The sequence below is a fragment of the Myxocyprinus asiaticus genome, chromosome 4 (genome assembly GCF_019703515.2).
Source record: "Myxocyprinus asiaticus isolate MX2 ecotype Aquarium Trade chromosome 4, UBuf_Myxa_2, whole genome shotgun sequence".
NCBI classification, from domain to species: Eukaryota; Metazoa; Chordata; class Actinopteri; order Cypriniformes; family Catostomidae; genus Myxocyprinus; species Myxocyprinus asiaticus.
This window is the reverse complement of record NC_059347.1, coordinates 61,657,501-61,681,006: the sequence shown is the minus strand read 5'-3', so window position 1 is coordinate 61,681,006 and position 23,506 is coordinate 61,657,501. Positions and strand designations below refer to the sequence as shown.

Below are 23,506 nucleotides of genomic sequence, written 5' to 3'. Positions count from 1 at the left end.
GATCATGATTTCAAACTCGATTACACTTCCTAGCGCCCTCTAGTGCTCAAGCAGTAAGAAGTGTAATCGAACTTGAAATCATGATCGTGCCTAGAGACTGCAATAGCAAGATGCACTGTGAAAAATTAGTTATATTTTGGTCTGGTCTCATATGAATTACTTTTATGCTGCCTTTTGGAGCTTCAAAGTTCTGGTCACCATTCACTTGCATTGTATGGACCTACAGAGCTGAGCTATTCTTCTAAAAATCTTCATTTGTGTTCTGCAGAAGAAAGAAAGTCAAACACATCTGGAATGGCATGAGGGTGAGTAAATAATGAGAGAATTTTCATTTTTGGGTGAACTGTCCCTTTAAGTCATGTCTAATTTTCACAAACCACATTTTTTACGCAATGGGAATTTTTCAGGCAAACGTATTTTTTTAATGTTTCGTCAGCTGAACGATGGACACCAAGATAAAGAGTATGACACTGGATGGACAGTACTCGTCATTTACATTGTCATTTGATTGTCTTTATTTGCATCAAATTATCCCAATCTAACCCGACCCCATTTATTTCAAGTTCACTATAATACAACTGTTAAAGATGCTGTAAGCGGCGTTAGCTGTTGTAGAACTTCCACAAGATTTAGTCATTTAATGAGACACACCCCTTCTTTCCAAAGTCACACATCGTTATAATCGGTGATTATAACTGAAAAATGCACTTTGATATCAGCAAACCCAAACAGTTACACAGTTACTTCTACAGGTACTACGAATGTTGCCAAATAGCGTTCTCACGCCACAAATGGACAACTCTTAAACTGACGCTTCATTAAACGTGCAGAATATGCTTCAGAGTCTTCTGATTGGCTAAATATCGAATCAGACAGCGGACCGCGCTCATTTTATTTTCCCAGCAGTTTACTGAGTCCAACTTACAGCACCTTTAACTCAACTTGTCACATGTTCCCGTAGCCCCAATTGTTGGTACAACTATTTCCGTGTACATGAACACACAACAGACTTTTGAAAGAAATTAAGATTGACACCACCAGAAAATGTTAGCCTCACTAGGGATTAAACTAACATTGTTCTATGACGAGTAGCTTGTCTTGTGTAACACTATGGTCGGAGACAGTGCGATTGCGAATACAAACACATACACAGCACAGTCCTTTAAACTCCAAATACAACAGGCCCACTATAAAGACTGAAGACCTTTTGTTGCATCTTTTGCCGTTATTTGGCATCGTGACTGACAATCCAAACAGCTGGAGAAGTCTTGGACAAATCTGAGACAATACTAAAAAGATAGCATTGAAAGAAAATGAGAATTGTGGATATTAGTGAAAGCAGTTGGGTAAAAAGTTTAGATGTAGCTTGTACACTTTGGGGTTGAACAACATTATCGCAAGACAGAGACAGAATCATTAACAAGAAACAGATTTGAACATTATGGACTGAAATAAACCCTTTAACCTAAAAAGTCAGAACCACAAAGGAGAAAACTCCAGGAACAACATTTTCTATTTTCTCTAAACATTCTATTAGTTTGGTAAGGAATGCTTAAAATTAGTGTACTTACAAAGGTGATGAAAAAGAAAAAAAATAGTACTTCACGAGAACTCATAGCAAGGCCAATACATTTGCAATGAGATTTGTTGAGTCTACTGGTGATGCACCATCTAACCAAAGTTTTGCTGCATTCACACCACATTGGAATTACCAAAATGATGAGTTTCCGAAAATAATGCCGAGTCTAATTTTAAGAACACTCCAACTTCTCTCAATTGACTGTTGCAACGTCATGTGAAAACAACCAAAATGGCAGCGGCATCAAAAGTTAAAGGTCACTTTTTGGCTACCTCTACATATTTCTGTTTGATATTTTGATTAAAGGAATATTCCGGGTTCAGTGCAAGTGAAGATTAATCGACAGCATGTGTGTCAATGTTGATTACCAGAAAAATGTATTTTGACTCGTCCCTCCTTTTCTTTAAAAAAAAAAAAAGCACAAATGTGTGTTCCAGTGAGACACTTACAATGGAAGTCAATGGGGTCAATCTGTAAACATTCAAATACTCACTGTTTCAAAAGTATAGTCACAAGACATAAACAATATGTGTGTTAACATGATTTTACTGTGAGAAAATCACTTACTAACTGCATCTGTGGAAAGATATAGACAATTTTATAACTTCGTTGCCATGACGATGTAATGTCAAAAAACTCAAAACCTAAAACGACTGTAAAAATGACAATTTAAAACAACTTTACAGCTCACATAATACACGGGTTTTAACAGAAGAATTAATGCAAGTGCTTTTATAAAATTATAAGTCACATTTCTGACTTTAAACCCTCCAAATATTTTCCCCATTGACTTCCATTGTAAGTGTCTCACTGGAACACAGAATTTGTGCTTTTTTTTTATTTATTTTTTTTTTTAAAGAAAACCAGGGACTTGTCAACATAAATTGTGGTAATCAACATTATGCCACAAATGCTGTCGATTGAGCTGAACTTGTATTGGACTAGGAATATTCCTTTAATTATAGCCAGTGACCCCTTGTACGTTTTTCAAGAGAACGTGGAGAATTAACATATTTCAGTATTCAAGAACATCAACAACAACAAAGCCGTTATAAACGTTGTAACAAAACCGAATAATTTCTAAACGGAGGATGTGAACAGCTCGTAATAGAATCTTCCAGTAGTCGCGTAGTAATTACGGTTTTTCAAACATGACGTGAATGCAGCATTGGTTCAAAACTAGACTTGTAGTGCGTTCACATCATGTTGGAATTACGGTGATATTCCGGCTTATAAAAGCGTTCGTGGAATTCCATAAAAGCTCCAACCTGACCATCATGACGTCACGTAAAGCGAACCAATAAGGCAGCAGCCTCAACAGTTAAACATACTGTACCCAGAGTGCATTCTTTATTCTTAAACATTTTGCACAAACTTAGAGGTAAATAAATGAATTAATGTAATGATTCAATATTTTGCGGTCATCAACAATAAAGCCACACATGAAACCGTTTTGGCAATATGAATGTTGCCATTGAAACTGATAAATTCTTAGTCCAAGTGCGTGAACAGCTCAGAGTAAAATCTCTGTGTCGTCATCTCGTAAGTACAGTAATTCCCACAGGATGTGAACGCAGCATTATTCAGGGGTATAGAAACCACCATAAGACGAGTCAATCATCATAATACCTGTACAGAGAACTGTACGACTTGCTAAATTTGCAATAAAATCCACAATCATTTTTTAAACACTTTCTAGAAGTGACGGACATGCTATCGGGACTTTTGATGTTTTCTTGTTTTAATGTTTCAAGTTTGGAATATTGCTTTGCGGCAGCTATTTACAGAACTGCGAAACAAACAAATAAAAAAAAAAGTAGTCACAGACAAATCTGATCTACACACATACAGTTCACATTCTTCCGTGTTTTATGAGTGGTCCTCTTCCAAAAACAATAATAAAAATAAAATCTGTAAACATAAAAAATTACACTTTATTTGTTGTTTTTAATGACGTGTGGAATTACCTCTGCATCCGGTACATTAACCTCATGATCGCTCACGTTTACCCTTTATAAACCCTTAAATTCAGTCCCGCTGGAAACTCGAGCTCGGATCACAACGAGCAAAGACTCTCCCAGTGGATTCAAGTAAGCAACTTCTAAGTCTCGCATCTTTTTTACACGTTTTCTCCATCCTTTTATTCCTCAGGGAATGGACACTCTCCTCCGTTTGTAGTTTTTGTTCCCATAAGTTCTTGTCCAACTGATCTCTCTTGATCACAGCCCAAACCTCAACAAAGAAAACCAACGAGAAATAAAAATGGACAACGTTTTCAAATCCTTCCTTGCAATGTGATAAACCTGTGATCGGTGGCCCCAAAAATGTTAACTTTCTTTACAATTTTACTTTCGTTGTTTCATCTTTTTTTGTTGTTTTTTTTTTTGTTCTTTTAATGTTTTGTTTTACACACACAACAGAATTTGTTTGGAAGCAAGGTCTCCTGGTGGCAAGTCACAAATTTCAGAGGTCACATCCCCCCCCCCACTGTCATCCTTCTATATATATTTTTGTTTTTTTCTTGTTTTTCTCCCCCCCCGTCTAGTCCCGTTTAGCTTGGAGCTGTTGCTTCCAGGCCTCGTTCAAGTAAACCAGTCGCTTGTAGTTGAGCACAAACAGGATGAAGTTCAGTGCATATGTGGTGACACAGATGACGCAGAAGTCTTTCAGGACGAAGTACAGGATGTAAGCCAGATAGAAAGAGCCCATCACAGATGCGATGGACGTAGTCATCAGAATCAGGGCAGCCATCGCGCTGGCCGTCAAACCTGCGCATACGTGCAAACAGCAGTTAGCGAATTGGACAAACAACATCGAAGAATTACGGCATTAAAAATGCTAGAAGATGCTACAATTTTATGATTGTACTTCCATCACAACTGTGTCGTGAACATGCATACATTTCAAGACATACCTAGGTTTGTATATTTTCAGAAAGCAAACAAAGCTAGGCTTATACATGTACATGTCGGTTTATGTTTTCACATCAAAAGTGGAGAAATGTATGCATTGCTAGTTTATTCAGTTGCATGTAAACTTCATAAATGAGCTGATTTTTGGTAGTTTGTGGAGTTCTGGAAAAACCCTTAATGTCCAAAAGATGCAGACAATAACTTTACCACTAATTCAAACACTTTATTCAATCTTAACACATTAGATTTTGCTATCTGCCAATTATTCTCCTCTAAAGACCCCTTTCAAATTTTTGGTTTGGAACGCAGAAGTAAATTATAGCTGGGAAAACTTCTATACAGGTGACTGGCAGATCACAGCAAATATTTTTGCATTCCCATTTGCTCCAACAGCATCTCTATTACGTTTACACTAGGGCTGGGTATTGATACAGATTTCCTGATTTGATTCTGATTCACATGGGTATTTATTAAATATTATGTAAATGTTAATTTTGCTTACAAATGAAAAAGTGTCTCTGAGCTAATGCTGTTAATTATACAGGGGACAATCAAACAAGATGCATTATGAAAAAGTATAGGCTCGTGAAAATTATTAATTATACAAATATGTTTTTCATCATTGGTCACATTTTAGCTTTTTAAAAATGTACAAATCCATGTATTCCATAAAGAAATATAATGTCTTATATATACAGTATATATATATATATATATATATATATATACACACACACACACACACACACACACACACACACACACACACAGTTGTGGCCAGAAATATTGGCACCCTTGGTAAATATGTGCAAAGGCGGCTTTGAAAAAAAAGTCTGCATTGTTTATCCTTTTGATCTGGCCACAATTATTAGCACCCTTTTATTCAATACTTTGTGGAACCTCTCTTTGCCAAGATAACAGCTCTGAGTCTTCTCTTATAATGCCTAATGAGGTTGGAGAACACCTGGCAAGTGATCTGAGATCATTCCTCCATACAGAATCTCTCCAGATCCTTCAAATTCAGAGGTGCATGTTGGTGGACTCTCCTCTTCAGTTCACCACACAGGTGTTCTATGGGGTTCAGGTCAGGGGACTGGGATGGCCATGGCAGATTTTGTGGTCAGTGAACCATGTGTGTGTTGATTTTGATGTTTGTTTTGGATCATTGTCCTAATGGAAGATCCAACCAGGTCCCATTGTACAGTTGAAGTCAGAAGTTTATATACACGTTAGCCAAATACATTTAAACACAATTCCCAACATTTAATCGTAGAAAACATTCCCTGTCTTAGGTCAGTTAGGATCACTACTTTATTTTAAGAATGTGAAATGTCAGAATAATAGTAGAGAGAATTATTTGTTTCAGCTTTTATTTCTTTCGTCACATTCCCAGTGGGTCAGAAGTTTACATACACTTTGTTAGTATTTGGTAGCATTGCCTTTAAATTGTTTAACTTGGGTCAAACATTTTGGGTATCCTTCCACAAGCTTCTCACGATAAGTTGCTGGAATTTTGTCCCATTCCTCCAGACAGAACTGGTGTAACTGAGTCAGGTTTGTAGGCCTCCTTGCTCGCACACGCTTTTTCAGTTCTGCCCACAAATGTTCTATCAGATTGAGGTCAGGGCTTTGTGATGGCCACTCCAATACCTTGACTTTGTTGTCCTTAAGCCATTTTGCCACAACTTTGGAGGTATGCTTGGGGTCATTGTCCATTTGGAAGACCCATTTGTGACCGAGCTTTAACTTCCTGGCTGATGTCTTGAGATGTTGCTTTAATATATCCACATAATTTTCCTTCCTCATGATGCCATCTATTTTGTGAAGTGCACCAGTCCCTCCTGCAGCAAAGCACCCCCACAACATGATGCTGCCACCCCCATGCTTCACGGTTGGGATGGTATTCTTCAGCTCGCAAGCCTCACCCTTTTTCCTCCAATCATAGCGATGGTCATTATGGCCAAACAGTTCAATTTCTGTTTCATTAGACCAGAGGACATTTCTCCAAAAGTAAGATCTTTGTCCCCATGTGCACTTGCAAACTGTAGTCTGGCTTTTTTATGGCGGTTTTGGAGCAGTGGCTTCTTCCTTGCTGAGCAGCCTTTCAGGTTATGTCGACATAGGACTCGTTTTATTGTGGATATAGATACTTGTCTACCTGTTTCCTCCAGCATCTTCACAAGGTCATTTGCTGTTGTTCTGGGATTGATTTGCACTTTTCGCACCAAACTACGTTCATCTCTAGGAGACAGAATGCATCTCCTTCCTAAGCGGTATGATGGCTGTGTGGTCCCATGGTGTTTATACTTGCGTACTATTGTTTGTACAGATGAACGTGGTACCTTCAGGTGTTTGGAAATTGCTCCCAAGGATGAACCAGACTTGTGGAGGTCCACAGTTTTTTTTCTGAGGTCTTGGCTGATTTCTTTTGATTTTCCCATGATGTCAAGCAAAGAGGCACTGAGTTTGAAGGTAGGCCTTAAAATACATCCACAGGTACACCTCCAATTCAGTACACCTCCTATCAGAAGCTAATTGGCTAATTGTCTAAAGGCTTGACATCATTTTCTGGAATTTCCAAGCTGCTTAAAGGCACAGTTAACTTAGTGTATGTAAACTTCTGACCCACTGGAATTGTGATATAGTCAATTAAAAGTGAAACAATCTGTATGTAAATAATTGTTGGAAACATTACTAGTGTCATGCACAAAGTATATGTCCTAAACGACTTGCCAAAACTAGTTTGCTAATATGAAATCTGTGGAGTGTTTAAAAAATTAGTTTTAATGACTTCAACATAAGTGTATGTAAACTTCTGACTTCAACTGTAAGCTTTCTGGCAGAGGCAGTCAGGTTTTGATTTTTTATCTGTTGGTATATGATAGAGTCCATGATGCCATGTATCTGAACAAGATGTCCAGGACCTCTGGCAGAAAAACAGCCCCACAACACTAAAGATCCAGCACCACATTTAACCATGGGCATTGGGTGGTACTTCATTTCTGTGTGCGCCAAACCCATCTCTGGTGTTTGCTGCCAAAAAGGTCTTTTTTTTGTTTCATCTGACCATAGAACCCGGTCACATTTGAAGTTCCAGTAGTGTCTGGCAAACTGAAGACATTTGAGTTTGTTGTTGGATGAGAGCAGAGGCTTTTTTTCTTGAAACCCTCCAAAACAACTTGTGGTGATGTAGGTGATGTCTGATTATAGTTTTGGAGACTTTCTGACCCCAAGACCCAACTAATTTCTGCAGTTCTCCACCTGTGATCCTTGGAGATTCTTTGGCCACTTGAACCATCCTCCTCACTGTGTGTGGAGACAATATAGACACGCGTCCTCTTTCAGGCCGATTCTTAAGATCTCCAGTCGATTGGAACTTGTTAATTATTGCCCTGATGGTGGAAATGGGCATTTTCAATGCTTTGGCTATTTTCTTATAGTTACTTCCCATTTTGTGAAGCTCAACAACCTTTTGCTGCACATCAGAACTATATCTTTAGCCTAACCCACTGTCACTGATGATTAAGGAAATTTGGCCTGTGTGTTACCTCATATTTATACTCCTGTGAAACAGGAAGTCATGGCTGAACAGTTTCATGTTCCTACTCACCAAGGTGTACTAAAAAAATGTAAAATATGAATGGGAATATACTTCAGATATATTTTACTCATAAGAATTTCTAGGGGTGCCAATAATTGTGGCCAACATGTTTTGGAGAAATTATTTAATTAATAATGAGATATTTCCCCTGTTTCAATTGTTTTACTTCAATTAAAGGTTAGATTTTTGTGAATTTTTGTAATTAAAAGATCAAAAGGATAAACAATGCAGATTTCTTTTCACAGCCTTCTTTGCTCATTTACCAAGGGTGCCAATATTTTTGGCCACCACTGTGTGTGTGTGTGTGTGTGTGTGTGTAGTGTGTGTGTGCGTATATATATATATATATATATATATATATATATATATATATAGTTACATGTTTTGCAAGTATTGACATTGATATGTGGAACCGTGGTGGTGGCTCAGCAGTTAAGGCTTTAGGTTACTGGTCAGAAGGTTGGGGGTTCAAGCCCCAGCACTGCCAAGATGCCACTGTTGGGCCCTTGAGCAGGGCCCTTGAGCAAGGCCCTTGACCCTATCTGCTCCAGGGGCACCATATCATTGTAGAGTGCAGGGATATGTGAAAAAAAGAATTTCACTGTATATGTGCAAAAAATTTATAATGTGTGATAAATAAAATTATAAAAAACAAGTTCTAAAATGGTACTGTCTCTTTAAGAATAGCGACAGTGAGCGCTTTACATAAGTGTTTTGGTTGAGCCCTTATTAACCAGAGTGGAGTCGAAAGGCTTCTTTACCGTATCCAAGTGTGATTAGAATTAAATGTTTATGGATTTGAAGAAAATGAAGATCACGATGCATCAGAAAATCAGTCATTTTACCCAGCCCTAGTTTTCACGACTATTCAAAAGAGGAAACAATGGAGAGAGATGGATTACGACAGTCAGAAGAGAGAAGGATGCACATTTATGGTCACTCCCTCAGTAGTTGCCTTAGAAAACCCAACACAGCTATTTTTTTTAATTATTATTAATGCCAGGGTAATAAGACACAGTATGGTTATTTTTATGTAAATTAAATCATTTAAAAAATGAAAATAAAAGTTGGCTAGATTTATGCTGGTCTATACAATGCCACTCAAAGTCATACACATCTGGGATGACATGAGGGTGAGTAAACGATGAGAGAATTTTCATTTTTGGGTGAACTATTTCTTTAAGACCAAAATGTGTCATCATAGTCTGTGAAAAGGGTCCATAGGCTAAATCACATTGAAATTCAGAGCTTGCCAGTGTGCAGCAAGACCTTTATACCACATTGAATGGGTTAAGTACATTTTGCAACACTGTTTATCTTTAGTTTCCTGTAAATCACATCCTGGGACTGCATAATTCTCATGCCAATACAATGAATCATGAAGACAGACAACTATATTTGTACCATAGCTCTGTTCCAAAACCTGGTAAACTGCCTACATAGGCAGCCTTTTAAGGCACCATAAGCAAACTCCTGACACAAAGGCTTGGCCTTCTGAGATAACTACTTTTGTTTAAAAATTCCAGCGATTTATCGCGAAACAGCACACTGTTAAACCAGATGACCTCTTGCAAGGACAATAAGCCTTAATTACCTTAGATATCCCATACTGACTGTGCGTTATCACCACTGAGACTAAATGGGTACATCCAAAAGCTCTTAAAGTGACAGTAGCATTATAGCGCTTGTTATACAAATGAATGTAAACTTAATGTTATTGTAAATTGTACACATTATTTCAAACACTGACAGCTCGTCTCATTATTATATATACAATTTCAATAAGTAATATTAATTTATACAATGCAGAATTTTTATATTTTTAAAAAGTTTAAATGTGATTATAATAATCAAGACAAATTAAAAAAATATTAATATCAATATTTTCACATACTTTTTCAGGACCAGTTCTGTTGCTTGTTCTGCACCTGATCAGCCTGAATGTAGTACACTATTTCTGAAGGCTTATTTGTTTGTGATCTTTTCTTATAGTGAAAGGTGTATGAGAAACTCTATTATTTCAACTTTGAGCCTTTAAATTGTGTATTAACTGAGAAATTATAATGTGCATTTTGCACAAACATTAAAAAATATATATATATAATATCTGTTGTATGACGCACAGAGTTGCTGACTATGTAGTGTGTTCCAAATCAGTCACTTATAAGTCATTTATTGCAAAAGAATGTTGCCTTAGAACACAGCTGCCTATGTAGGCAGTAGACAGCAAGACAGCTCACTAGGTTTTGGCACAGAGCCCGTTTTATCAGCTGATCTTGCCAGGCTGACATCAGACAAGTGGGCGTGGCTTATACAAAGGGGGTGGGGCATATCTGAGGCTCGACCTTTCCTCTACTCATCCCTTTGTCAACCCCCTCTCTATTCTTCAGTGTCTCTTGTACGAAAGGAACGTTTCACCAGAACATTCTCTGACACAGTCTGGCTATTCATAGTCGTGAACTTTCATTAGGCCACAGCAGGACAAACTCGAGCCCGAGATTCGAGTCATTGAGATAAATAGCATGAGCGAGACATGCGCCAAGACATCAGGGATTAAAACCATTTCAAATATCTGTCTTGTTTAACGTACAGTTCAAGGCTACTACAGGGCTCTGTTCTAAAACCTAATGAGCTGCCTTGCTGTCTTTATCAATAGTCAGTATGATTCTTCTGAAAAGTGTCACGTTACGATACCTACATATTTGCATAATGATTTTGACACGCCTCTTTGTACGCATCGCGTAAGTTTCCTGGTGAAGTGAACACTAGAGGCGATACAACAACAATGACTTCAATTCACTTTCACACAAATCACGAGTAAAACGGCAGATTATCAGTTCATATTCTTATGACATCTAAACATACTATAGCGCATGACTAATTTTAACGTTTTGTGGCCCCGTCTCTTAGGGCCACCCTTCAGCCAGGCTCATGACGGGAGTTGGGCAGGAGAGCGAGAAGAGGTGCATAATTAATAAGCCTCGTTCTGACAGCGGTGGACGAAGCACACCTGATGTGAATAATGCTTCATCACCACTGTCTTTAAAACGCAGAGTGCACCTCTTCTCTGGAAGCCGGCTTCAAATCTCCATGCGTGCACACATTGGCATCCTCGCACGCCTAGGACCAGAGCTGGGAAGGTTCGGACGAGTTGGATGCGCCACCGGACCCGCTCCTCGGACCCCCGGACAGATCAAATGAGTCGCCGGGTGAGAACAGCACACGTCACGGCCGATGGGCTAGAGGCCGGGCTGCCTTCCCCTTTCACCTGCCACGGGCCTGGGAAGTCAGGCCGCCAAGGACGCCGCCGCCCCTCAAGCCATGGACCCTGGAGGGCAGCGTGTGCGGCCGACGGACCCAGCTCATGCCTGGGCTATTCCATAGACACTACCCCACCCTTCACAGAGCGAGGATGCCAGATTCCCCCTTTATTACGATCACTATTTCACCTGAACACTTTATTTTCCCTTTTATGGACATTTTACGTTTATTATTATTTCCAATAAATGCCTCTCCGAGGCTTGACGCCACACCCACTGTGTCTGTCTCTTGCTCACCCCGCCACAGTTTGAATGATATAATCAACTACTTTTAAAAGCTTGTTTGAGTGTGATCAAATTGTGTGGCAGCTCAACTGATAGAGCATTGTACTTGTGATGTAAAAGAGCAGGGTATGAGTCCTGAAGAGCACACGAGTCCACATATGAACCCAAAGTGTCATAGAAGCACCACAAAATGTTAATTGTGTTTTTCTGACACTACTGGTTAGGTTTAGGTTTAAGGTTTAGGGTAGGGAGGTCGGTTTTATTTATTTAAAACTTGTTAAAGCATTAACCTTAAAAATGTTTTACTCTCTTTTAGCACCACACAGTGGACATTTCACCTTGGAAGTGCAGTGATGCATATAAGAAACCACGCAATACAATTTTACAAAACAATTCACCACAGTCAAGTAATCTTCAAGAGAAGAAACTGGAAAAAAAAAAATCCCCTTTTTAAATTAGACTTCGTTCACCATCTTGGATGGATTTTTTTCATGGAGCTTGTCGCAATGCATTATTTATATTACCTTTGCTGCAAAGCCTTACATGCAATGTTGCGTTTGATTTTGACCCCCAAAATACGGTATCTTCGAAGGCAACATACTGTAGTCATGATGCCTTCTTTTTGAAGCAGCCTTCACATTGAGAGCGCATCTACGATTACTTAAAATGCTGCCTACGTGGGGCCTGGGTATCTCAGCGAGTATTGACACTGACTATCACCCCTGGAGTCACGAGTTCGAAATCAGGGCGTGCTGAGTGACTCCAGCCAGGTCTCCTAGGCAACCAAATTGGCCCGGTTGCTAGGGAGGGTATAGTCACATGGGGTAACCTCCTCGTGGTCATGATTAGTGGTTCTCTCTCTCAATGGGGCGTGTGGTGAGTTGTGCGTGGATCGTGGAGAGTAGCATGAGCCTCCACATGCTGTGAGTCTCCGCGGTGTCATGCACAACGAGTCACGTGATAAGATGCACGGATTGACGGTCTCAGACGTGGAGGCAACTGTGACTTGTCCTCCACCACCCGGATTGAGGTGAGTAACAGCGCCACCACGAGGACCTACTAAGTAGTGGGAATTGGGCATTCCAAACTGGGAGAAAAGGGGATAAATTTAAAAAAACTAAAAATAAATGCTGCCTACGTAGGCAGCTCAATATTTCTGGAACAGAGCCGAGCTGTACATTTGAGCAAGAGAGCAAACAGCCTCTCCATTCATTCACTGATAAGTAAATGAGAGAAATTGCGCAGTAAAATGTAAAACAGATTATGGGAGGTGTTAAACAGTTCCTCACTTACAGCCATCTATCACTAAGAGAGAGAAGTGAACATTCGCATTATGCAAATATACTGCAATAGTGTGGAGAAAGAGTTCACTGTGTCCAGTAACTGAAACACAATAGGTGGTAAACCTGATCACAAATCTGCAGACCAAACTAACAAGAACTTGAGTCAACACAACGCACATGACGGCTGAGGAATGAGGAAGACATAAGGGTTGGGATGGTCGACAAGTCTTACAACAAACTAGACAAATTAGTGAACTTCTTAATGAGGTCAACTAGTTTTTTCTTAGATTTCTTTTTTATCGGTTGTGCTTTAAAAGGGATGAATTTTAAGATGCAATTTCTCACAGATGGTTTTAGCATGTTGACATTTCAACAGCTACAGCAGTGCTAAAGCCTCCAAGAAGCCTTCAACAATATATTCTTAAACAATTGCTGTCGGATTTCAAATTACCTGCTGTGATGCAATAGTTTTCTACTTGGAGCAACAGAAACCAAGTGACTGTCTGGTTAGGACAAAAACGTAACATTTAGATGCATGTTTCCGACTAATCACAATCTTAATTTGAACGATCCCGATATCAATTCTTAAAATGACAACAAGATCGATCGTTTACTATTCTAGGGGTGCTCATTAAGCACAATCGACCAGTCAATCGCAACACAACCACTGGTTGATCTCGTAAACAGGTCAAAAGTAAAAGAGAGTAAAGAGAAACGACACTAAATAACGAGAATCTTAAAGATCCCTTTTTGTTGGGGGCCTGGGTATCTCAGCGAGTATTGATGCTGACTATCACACCTGGAGTCACGAGTTCGAATCCAGGGTGTGCTGAGTAACTCCAGTCAGGTCTCCTTAGCAACCAAATTGGACCGGTTGCTAGGGAGGGTAGAGTCACATGGGGTAATCTCCTCGTGGTCGCTATAATGTGGTTCTCGCTCTCAGTGGGGCGTGTAGCAAGTTGTGCGTGGATGCCGCGGAGAATAGCGTGAAGCCTCCACATGCGCTATGTCTCCGCGGTAACGCACTCAACAAGCCACATGGTAAGATGCGCGGATTGACGGTCTCAGAAGCGGAGGCAACTGTGATTCGTCCTCCGCCACCCGGATTGAGGTGAGTAACCACGCCACCACGAGGACTTAGAGCGCATTGGGAATTGGGCATTCCAAATTGGGAGAAAGGGGATAAAAAAATAAAAAACATAGCCTAAATGTAATAAATACACTGAACTAATAATATTTTAAGAGGAAAATGCCAATACTTGCATTTCTTAAGTGTAATAATTTAAATTAAGATTTGATTTATACAATAGTAACATGTTTCTGTCATATTCATTTCACCTGGAGCTTTTATTTTGGCAGAACACTGAAATGTGGCAACTTTGTTTTTGTCAGTTTACAGTAGCGGTCGACCCATATGGGTTTTTAATGGCTGATGCCGATATCCAGAGAGCAGGGTGACGATAGGCCGATATAATGCAGATATAAAACTCAATTTAATATAATAGTACACAACATACATATAAATTGGCTAAAAAGTATTATATTTAAACAGTTGGCTGCATGCACATATTATTTGGAGTCCTCCACATGCGTTTTGTGGTATTACCATTAACGATTAATCAATTTTTTGATTGTTAATTTCCACAACTTTCGATTATGAAAATGTCTGAAAATTGGCATCCCTAAATTTAACCATGTTTAAATCCTTTATGCAGAACGAAACTTTATTTCAAGCTTTCAATATTGTAAATTGGAGCTATCGTGTTGGGGGGAAAAAACAGACAAAATAATCTAAATTTATAATATTAAGATTTTGGCTTTTACAAAATAATCCTTGGCCATCAGTATTAGCCGAAAGATCTATACCGGTTCATTTACACAAATTACAAATGCTCACGTTCAACAGTGTCATTCTCTACAGAGCAATGGGTTGATGTTGTTCTTACCTAGTAATAGTTGAAAAACATAAAAGAATATTTCATAAACACTGTTTGGCTGGTTTACTGCGCTGTCGTTCCCAAAAATGCTTCCCAACAGTCCGAATCCTCGACCCCATCTGGACAAAAAGACAGAAAACAACACAGAGACTAATTTAATTGGGAAAAGTAGAAATCAGATACCATTACAGATCTGTAAACATATATGAATATATCCTCTGAGCAGTCTGGACTTCTCTCGGGAATACAAGCACATTAAAAAGATTTGGCCTAAATCAAAATGATACAAGACGATGGTCAAAACAGTATAAAGAACAGTGTTTCATTTTATAAATGCTAACAGCAATGTTAACGGCTTAAATATTCCTGTTCCACAAACAAGTGAGAAAGTGTGTCCAATTTTAGGGAAAAACACAAGAGGAATTCCAGCATTACACGTGACATTTGCTTTTAAAACGGAAAAATTATTTTACAGAAAAAATTAATTACCAGAATACTGAATCATTTGCATTTATTTTCCTAAAGCCCTGCAGATAGATGCCAGACATAAAAAATAAACAAATGAATAAAGTCATTGTTTTGCATTTTACATATTAAATTGATCTTGCATTATGGACAAAAACAAGACATTATTTTTGGGAGACAACTTACTATTGCAGAAAACGCCGTCCACAAAAATGCTGTTTTAGTATTGGTGTACATTAATGACATAGGCCTCAAATATACTACACTTCAAAGGCCACATTTTTCCATTTAAAGGTAGGTTGATCATTTGCATTAAGGCTTGGCGCTATGGCTAAAAAAAAAAAATGTATCTCAATATTTTTTAGCTAATTGACGATATTCAATACATATAAATATCGATAATTATCTACTTACTCTGAAATTACTTAAAAGTGATTTGTTTTTGTTTTCATCAAGTCATTTTTTTCCTACTTTTTTTAACTAAATGAACACAAAGCAGATGAGACCGTCAATCCGTGCATCTTATCACGTGACTCATTGTGCATGACACCGCGGAGACTCACAGCATGTGGAGGCTCATGCTACTCTCCATGATCCACGCACAACTTACCACACGCCCCATTGAGAGCGAGAACCACTAATCATGACCACGAGGAGGTTACCCCATGTGACTCTACCCTCCCTAGCAACTGGGCCAGTTTGGTTGCTTAGGAGACCTGGCTGGAGTCACTCAACACACCCTGGATTCAAACTCGCGACTCCAGGGGTGATAGTCAGCGTCAATACTCACTGAGATACCCAGGCCCCACGTAGGCAGAATTATATTTAATTTTTTTCATTTATATTTTTACTTTAAAAAAAAAATTGTGAATGAACTTTCCACACTTCTTTTTTGTAATTCTGAATAATAGTTAATTATTATGGTGTATAATACTAAATAATTATTACTATTATTTTGAGGATTAGATTTGATTTATATAATAGTAACGTGTTTTTGTCATATTTATTTCACCTGGAGCTTTTATTTTGGCAGAACACTGAAATGTGACAACTTTTTGTCAGTTTACAGTAGCGGTCGACCCATATGTTTTTTTTTCTCCTTTTTCTCCCAACTTGGAATGCCCAATTCCCAATGTGCTTTTAAGTCCTCGTGGTCACGTAGTGATTCGCCTCAGTCCGGGTGGCGGAGGACGAGTGCGTTGCCACGGAGACATAGCGTGCGTGGAGGCTTCACGCCATACACCGCGGCAACCACGCTCAACTCACCACATGCCCCACTGAGACCGAACCACATTATAGCGACCACGAGAAGGTTACCCCATGTGACTCTACCTTCCCTAGCAACCGGGCCAATTTGGTTGCTTAGGAGACCTGGCTGGAGTCACTCAGCACACCCTGTAGCTACCCAGGCCCCCCATATGGGTTTTTAATGGCTGATGCCGATATCCAGAGAGCAGGGTGACGATAGGCCGATATAATGCAGATATAAAACTCAATTTAATATAATAGTATATAACATATACTTAAACTGGCTAAAAAAATTAATTAACTTTTATTTAGTATTATATTTACTCACATAAAACTTTAATTTAGTAAAAAGAGAAAAAAATACATATGTGTTCTAGATGGTAAATAGCAGTTTCCCCTGCTTTCTGTTTAGTCTTTTCATTTTAGTAATTGTTTGCGCATTGTAATATATTAGGAAGTAAATAACAGTGCACACAGTAGTTCAGCAACCACAGACAGTATGTGCACATTAGCAATCGCATTTTCTCACAAAAAGACAGAATCAAACCAATTATAAATACACTGCGCATTGAACAGTACATTTACTTATAGCGCACGTGAAGCGCTTTCACTCACTAGTGCAGATGCAGGCTTTTCAAAAACAGGCTTAAGAGGAATATATTTAAGCACTCCACAGGAAGAAAACGGATTTGCGTACGTTTCACGAGGTTTGTGAATTAAATCCGTTTAAATGATATATCCGCGTATTTGCAGACGGGATGTGATTTGGGCTGAAACGATTAGTCGACGTGATCGACAACGTTGAAAATAAAAAACTGTCAACAAACATTTCCATTGTCAAATAGTCGTTTGATGTTATTTAACATAACATGAGATCACATTAAACTCTAATGATGGCTCGCGCTTAACTGAGGAGAGGAAGAATTACACCGATCACAGTCCAGATGAACTCTAAACTTTCCAAACAGCTTCAGCTGACATAGATCACAAAGTATGAGGGAATTATAATGCAAAAATACCAAATAAGTCAATACAGAAGCACTCTCGTTGTGGAATAAGTGGAGCTGGAGCTCTTTAAAAGGAAACACCCCAGCTTTACATCTTTAATGCAGTTATATGTAATGCATTATAGCTTTATTAAAGTTCAAATAATACAGAAACAGGTCATGTAATAAATACAAACTCTGAAACTGGCATTTCTCTGTGCGGTCAGCACATCTTCTATGAGTCGTGTGAATGTCCCGATCTAAGGGGGAGAGATTGAAACTGTACCGGCTGATGTACACTCTGTCACGGGACACTCATCCCTGGAATGCACACGCTTAATGCAGCTAGATTATAACGTGATGACTCGAGACTTATTGAATCATAATATACAGTTGTGCTCAAAAGTTTGCATATCCTGGCAGAAATTGTGAAATTTTGGCATTGATTTTGAAAATATGATCATGCAAAAAAAACTGTCTTTTATTTAAGGATAGTGATCATATGAAGCCATTTATTATCACATAGTTGTTTGGCTCCTTTTTAAATCTGATAACAGAAATCACCCAAATGGCCCTGATCAAAAGTTTACACACCCTTGAATGTTTGGCCTTGTTACAGACACACAAGGTGACACACACAGGTTTAAATGGCAATGCTCCTTGAAACAACCACACCATCTTTTTCCAGAGCAGCCTGTATTTCTCCTGAGGTTACCTGTGGGTTTTTCTTTGTATCCTGAACAATTCTTCTGGCAGTTGTGGCTGAAATCTTTCTTGGTCTACCTGACCTTGGCTTGGTATCAAGAGATCCCCGAATTTTCCACTTCTTAATAAGTGATTGAACAGTACTGACTGGCATTTTCAAGGCTTTGGATATCTTTTTATATCCTTTTCCATCTTTATAAAGTTCCATTACCTTGTTACGCAGGTCTTTTGACAGTTCTTTTCTGCTCCCCATGGCTCAGTATCTAGCCTGCTCAGTGCATCCACGTGAGAGCTAGCAAACTCATTGACTATTTATACACAGACACTAATTGCAATTTAAAAAGCCACAGGTGTGGGAAATTAACCTTTAATTGCCATTTAAACCTGTGTGTGTCACCTTGTGTGTCTGTAACAAGGCCAAACATTCAAGGGTGTGTAAACTTTTGATCAGGGCCATTTGGGTGATTTCTGTTATCATTATGATTTAAAAAGGAGCCAAACAACTATGTGATAATAAATGGCTTCATATGATCACTATCCTTAAATAAAAGACTGAGCATGATCAGTCATATTTTCAAAATCAATGCCAAAATTTCACAATTTCTGCCAGGGTATGCAAACCTTTGAGCACAACTGTATGTGTCACTATGCATTTCTTATCGTGAAGAAAACTGGCAATACACATCTTTATTAATAAGAGAGAGTTTGTTTTTTTGTGAGTTAAAGATGGACTGAAGTGAACAGAAAGGTGAGAGAGGGTAGTCTTCGCCCCATTACACACGGAAACAAAATACATTTTTGATTTGTTTTTGTTTTGGCTTGTTTTCCAATATAAATATCTAAAACTCCTTTAAAACAATGTGCATTTACTTTAGCAGCTATACTGAAGAAGATCAAATTGTTATCTGAGAATGTTGAATATAATATTAAAAATACAAATATTTTAAAATATCTAAAAATCTTTAACAAAAATGCATTCACCTGAGAAGCAGCATATAAGATATTTAGACTCACTTTTAGAGAATATAAGTATATTTTGTCTTTACTGCACTCGCAGAAGTATAACCAAGTGAAAAAATACACTTATATTTAAGACACATTCTCTAAAGTATAAATATCTCATATGTTGCTTCTCAAGTAAATGTATCTTGTTTTAAAGTTTTTTGACAATTTCAAATGGAAAACAAGACAAAAACACTTGATAACAATAGGATTTTTTTGCAGTGAATTTCTTTACGGAGTTAAACTTAAGTATTTTTTCCCTTTAATTCAGTGAATGTCATTTAGAGGTATTTTTAAAAGATGATTTTGTCCTCTTTATTGTTAGTAAGCATGTTTAATACAACCTTTTAAGTCGGGCACCAGCTGAATAATCGGTTAGGAGCATATGATTAATCGTTGCAATAATCATTTTAATAATCGATTACCAAAATAATTGTTAGTTGCAGCCCAAGTGAGAATAAACATTGGACAAAAAATAACTGCTAAACCACACCACTAATATATCATGTTTGAGGGTGTATCCTGCAGTAATAAACTGAATTGGTGTCTCATAAATAAATCACAAGCTGATTTCAAAGGTTACTTAAGTGATGAAGCCCAATCAATTTCACTTTAACTCACTCTTTATATCAATTAAACTCTTTAAGGGAGATGAATACTGCATTCACAGTGGGGTCTTATAAAGTACATATTCATAACTAGTGTTGAGTAAGTTACTCTAAAGTAATTAATTACATCTACAGTGTAATTAGATTACTGTACTAATTACTCCGTCTGAAAATTGCATTACTTATTACTTTATAAAAACCCTTATTAACCTCGACCAGATGAAAAATACATGAAGGATAGACATGAAACTGTTCTTTTAATTCTTTTAAATAAATCTAATAAATTATTCATGAACTGGCCAGAGAATTTAAAGGGGCAGCGTTAAATTAGAAACCATATATTTTAACATTAGATGTTAAATATCGATTTTAAATTCACTATTGTTTTATATAGAATTGTTCTATTTTCTATACAGTATTTAACACAATTACATCAGAAGTAACTAATTAAATTACTGAAAAATTAAGAGTAATCCCTTACTTTACTTTTTACCCAATGAAAAAGTAATTTATTACTTAGTAATGCACTACACCCAACACTGTTCATGACATGAAGAGAAATACACTATATTATGGTAAATGTCAGATTATCTCGATATTAAGCACCCTGTTGTACTCAAATAGGGACTGAAATGTCAGCTAGATAAATGCTAACAAATGAGGGGTTTGGATTTATAATAAAGCCAAAAATATTACCCACTATATTATAAAATAAATATTCAATCAGTGTAGAGTTATTACTATAATTCCAGTTATTCAGTGGACTGGTATGGAGTTCATTCACTCATTAGCACTGTTAGCATTAGCTGCTATCGCACTGTGCTGCTGCCCTTAAAACAAAAGCCACAAACACATTCTGCTATAAAATAACATTTTAATTTATGCACAATTATCTTTGAGTTTAACCAAGCCAAACTGATTTGCTTTATAAGAAACGACCATAAACAAATAAGCCTGATATTTGAATTTTACAGCGGCCCGGAGCGACTCTCCGGATGTGTCTCAAAACCTAATGAGCTCCCTACCTAGTGAGCACTTTCGGTGTATCATATGCGCGTTAGAAACGTATGAACCCCCTGTAATGCTCCAAAACGTTTGATTCGAACTTTCGACCGCGCCTAAAACAATCGAAATCGTCTAGGACGCACACATATGCTGTCTATGTAGGGAACTCGCTATGTTTTGAGCCACAGCCCCTCCATCTCTCTCTGTCTCTCTCTCTCTCACCTGGACGTGAAGACTTTGGAACAGCTGACCGAGCTGCTCAGGTCGCACATGGCGCGGTAACTGGCATCGCGGCTCTTCTCCCTCTCCACGTGGAAGGCGTACAGTGACAGTAGAATCCCTGCTAGACATACGAGCAGCCGGACGATCCGCTCCCAGCGAGGGGTGGACACTCGCAAGACGGGCGCCGCCATTTTTTCCCGGCCTTAGCACGAACGCGCGCAGCCTCAACCGTTGGGCGTGCGGGCGACGTGGAAAAGCGTCGGGACGTGTCACATCAACATGGGGGCGTGGCTTATTAGCGGAGGGTCTTTTTTATCGTCGTGGGCGTGGTCCGTCTGGAAGGGGGTGTGTCCACCAAACGTCTCGCCATTCTTGTGTCAGTGGGGGCCATTCATGGGGCCCTTGCCAGATACAGCACTTTGCACCCTGATTCCCTGATAATACCTACAGCCACTTCTTATAAATCACTTTAATGATTTTACCCTTTTAACCTACGGAATGTCTATATCCTAATATGGATTTCCTGTGATCTTATTGTGGCGCAGTGGATGAATCTGTACCTCCCTTCTCTTCTGGGAGAATTTTTGCAATACAAAATGTTTTATTGGCAGTCATAATTTTAATAAAAATTAAAGAAAGAATTTATTTTATATTTTATGAACTTATTTATTGTCTTAGCAAAGTAGAATATAAAATACACTGAGTTCCAAGCCCATTGTTGCTGCCTTTTATATATATATTTTCTTTTTCATATATGTTTTCAATGTTGCCAATTTAGCGACTTTTCAGACCTCTTTAGCGACTTTTATTCAAAAAAGCGCCTAACGACAAATCTAGCGACTTTTTGTGATTTATAGATATAGGGAATTAATAGGGTATTACAGTATGTATGGTAAGCACAGAGAAGCAATCACATGTAAAGGGCGAACACTATGCAAAATGCAAATGAGACGCAATGAAATCAAGAATATGCTAATTAGCGTATGACGTCATCTAGCGACATTTAGCTACTTTTCCAGCAGGCTTTAGCTACTTTCCATTGAAACTAGTTGGCAACACTGTATGCTTTAATTGTGTTTCTTATGTGTATATATATATATATATATATAAGATCAAACAATGCACAAGGATATATATATATATATATATATATATATATATATATATATATATATATATATACATATACAGGTGCATCTCAATAAATTAGAATGTCGTGGAAAAGTTCATTTATTTCAGTAATTCAACTCAAATTGTGAAATTTGTGTATTAAATAAATTCAATGCACACAGACTGAAGTAGTTTAAGTCTTTGGTTCTTTTAATTGTGATGATTTTGGCTCACAATTAACAAAAACCCACCAATTCACTATCTCAAAAAATTAGAATATGGTGACATGCCAATCAGCTAATCAGCTCAAAACATCTGCAAAGGTTTCCTGAGCCTTCAAAATGGTCTCTCAGTTTGGTTCACTAGGCTACACAATCATGGGGAAGACTGCTGATCTGACAGTTGTCCAGAAGACAATCATTGACACCCTTCACAAGGAGGGTAAGCCACAAACATTCATTGCCAAAGAAGCTGGCTGTTCACAGAGTGCTGTATCCAAGCATGTTAACAGAAAGTTGAGAGGAAGGAAAAAGTGTGGAAGAAAAAGATGCACAACCAACCGAGAGAACCGCAGCCTTATGAGGATTGTCAAGCAAAATCGATTCAAGAATTTGGGTGAACTTCACAAGGAATAGACTGAGGCTGGGGTCAAGGCATCAAGAGCCACCACACACAGACATGTCAAGGAATTTGGCTACAGTTGTCGTATTCCTCTTGTTAAGCCACTCCTGAACCACAGACAACATCAGAGGTGTCTTACCTGGGCTAAGGAGAAGAAGAACTGGACTGTTGCCCAGTGGTCCAAAGTCCTCTTTTCAGATGAGAGCAAGTTTTGTATTTCATTTGGAAACCAAGGTCCTAGAGTCTGGAGGAAGGGTGGAGAAGCTCATAGCCCAAGCTGCTTGAAGTCCAGTGTTAAGTTTCCACAGTCTGTGATGATTTGGGGTGCAATGTCATCTGCTGGTGTTGGTCCATTGTGTTTTTTGAAAACCAAAGTCACTGCACCTGTTTACCAAGAAATTTTGGAGCACTTCATGCTTCCTTCTGCTGACCAGCTTTTTAAAGATGCTGATTTCATTTTCCAGCAGGATTTGGCACCTGCCCACACTGCCAAAAGCACCAAAAGTTGGTTAAATGACCATGGTGTTGGTGTGCTTGACTGGCCAGCAAACTCACCAGACCTGAACCCCATAGAGAATCTATGGGGTATTGTCAAGAGGAAAATGAGAAACAAGAGACCAAAAAATGCAGATGAGCTGAAGGCCACTGTCAAAGAAACCTGGGCTTCCATACCACCT

General features: G+C 38.5%; 1 protein-coding gene across 1 annotated transcript; it reads right to left on the bottom strand.

Moving 5' to 3' along the window:
- Positions 1-488: 488 nt before the first annotated feature.
- On the bottom strand, positions 489-21,512 carry LOC127433467 (vitamin K epoxide reductase complex subunit 1-like protein 1). Its single transcript, XM_051685411.1, has 3 exons — positions 21,099-21,512; positions 14,867-14,976; positions 489-4,347 (listed from the first exon to the last, which is right to left on the bottom strand). Exons 1-3 carry the CDS (start codon positions 21,287-21,289, stop codon positions 4,121-4,123), a joined length of 528 nt encoding a protein of 175 aa, XP_051541371.1. The 5' UTR covers positions 21,290-21,512; the 3' UTR covers positions 489-4,120.
- Between the last annotated feature and the right edge of the window lie 1,994 nt (positions 21,513-23,506).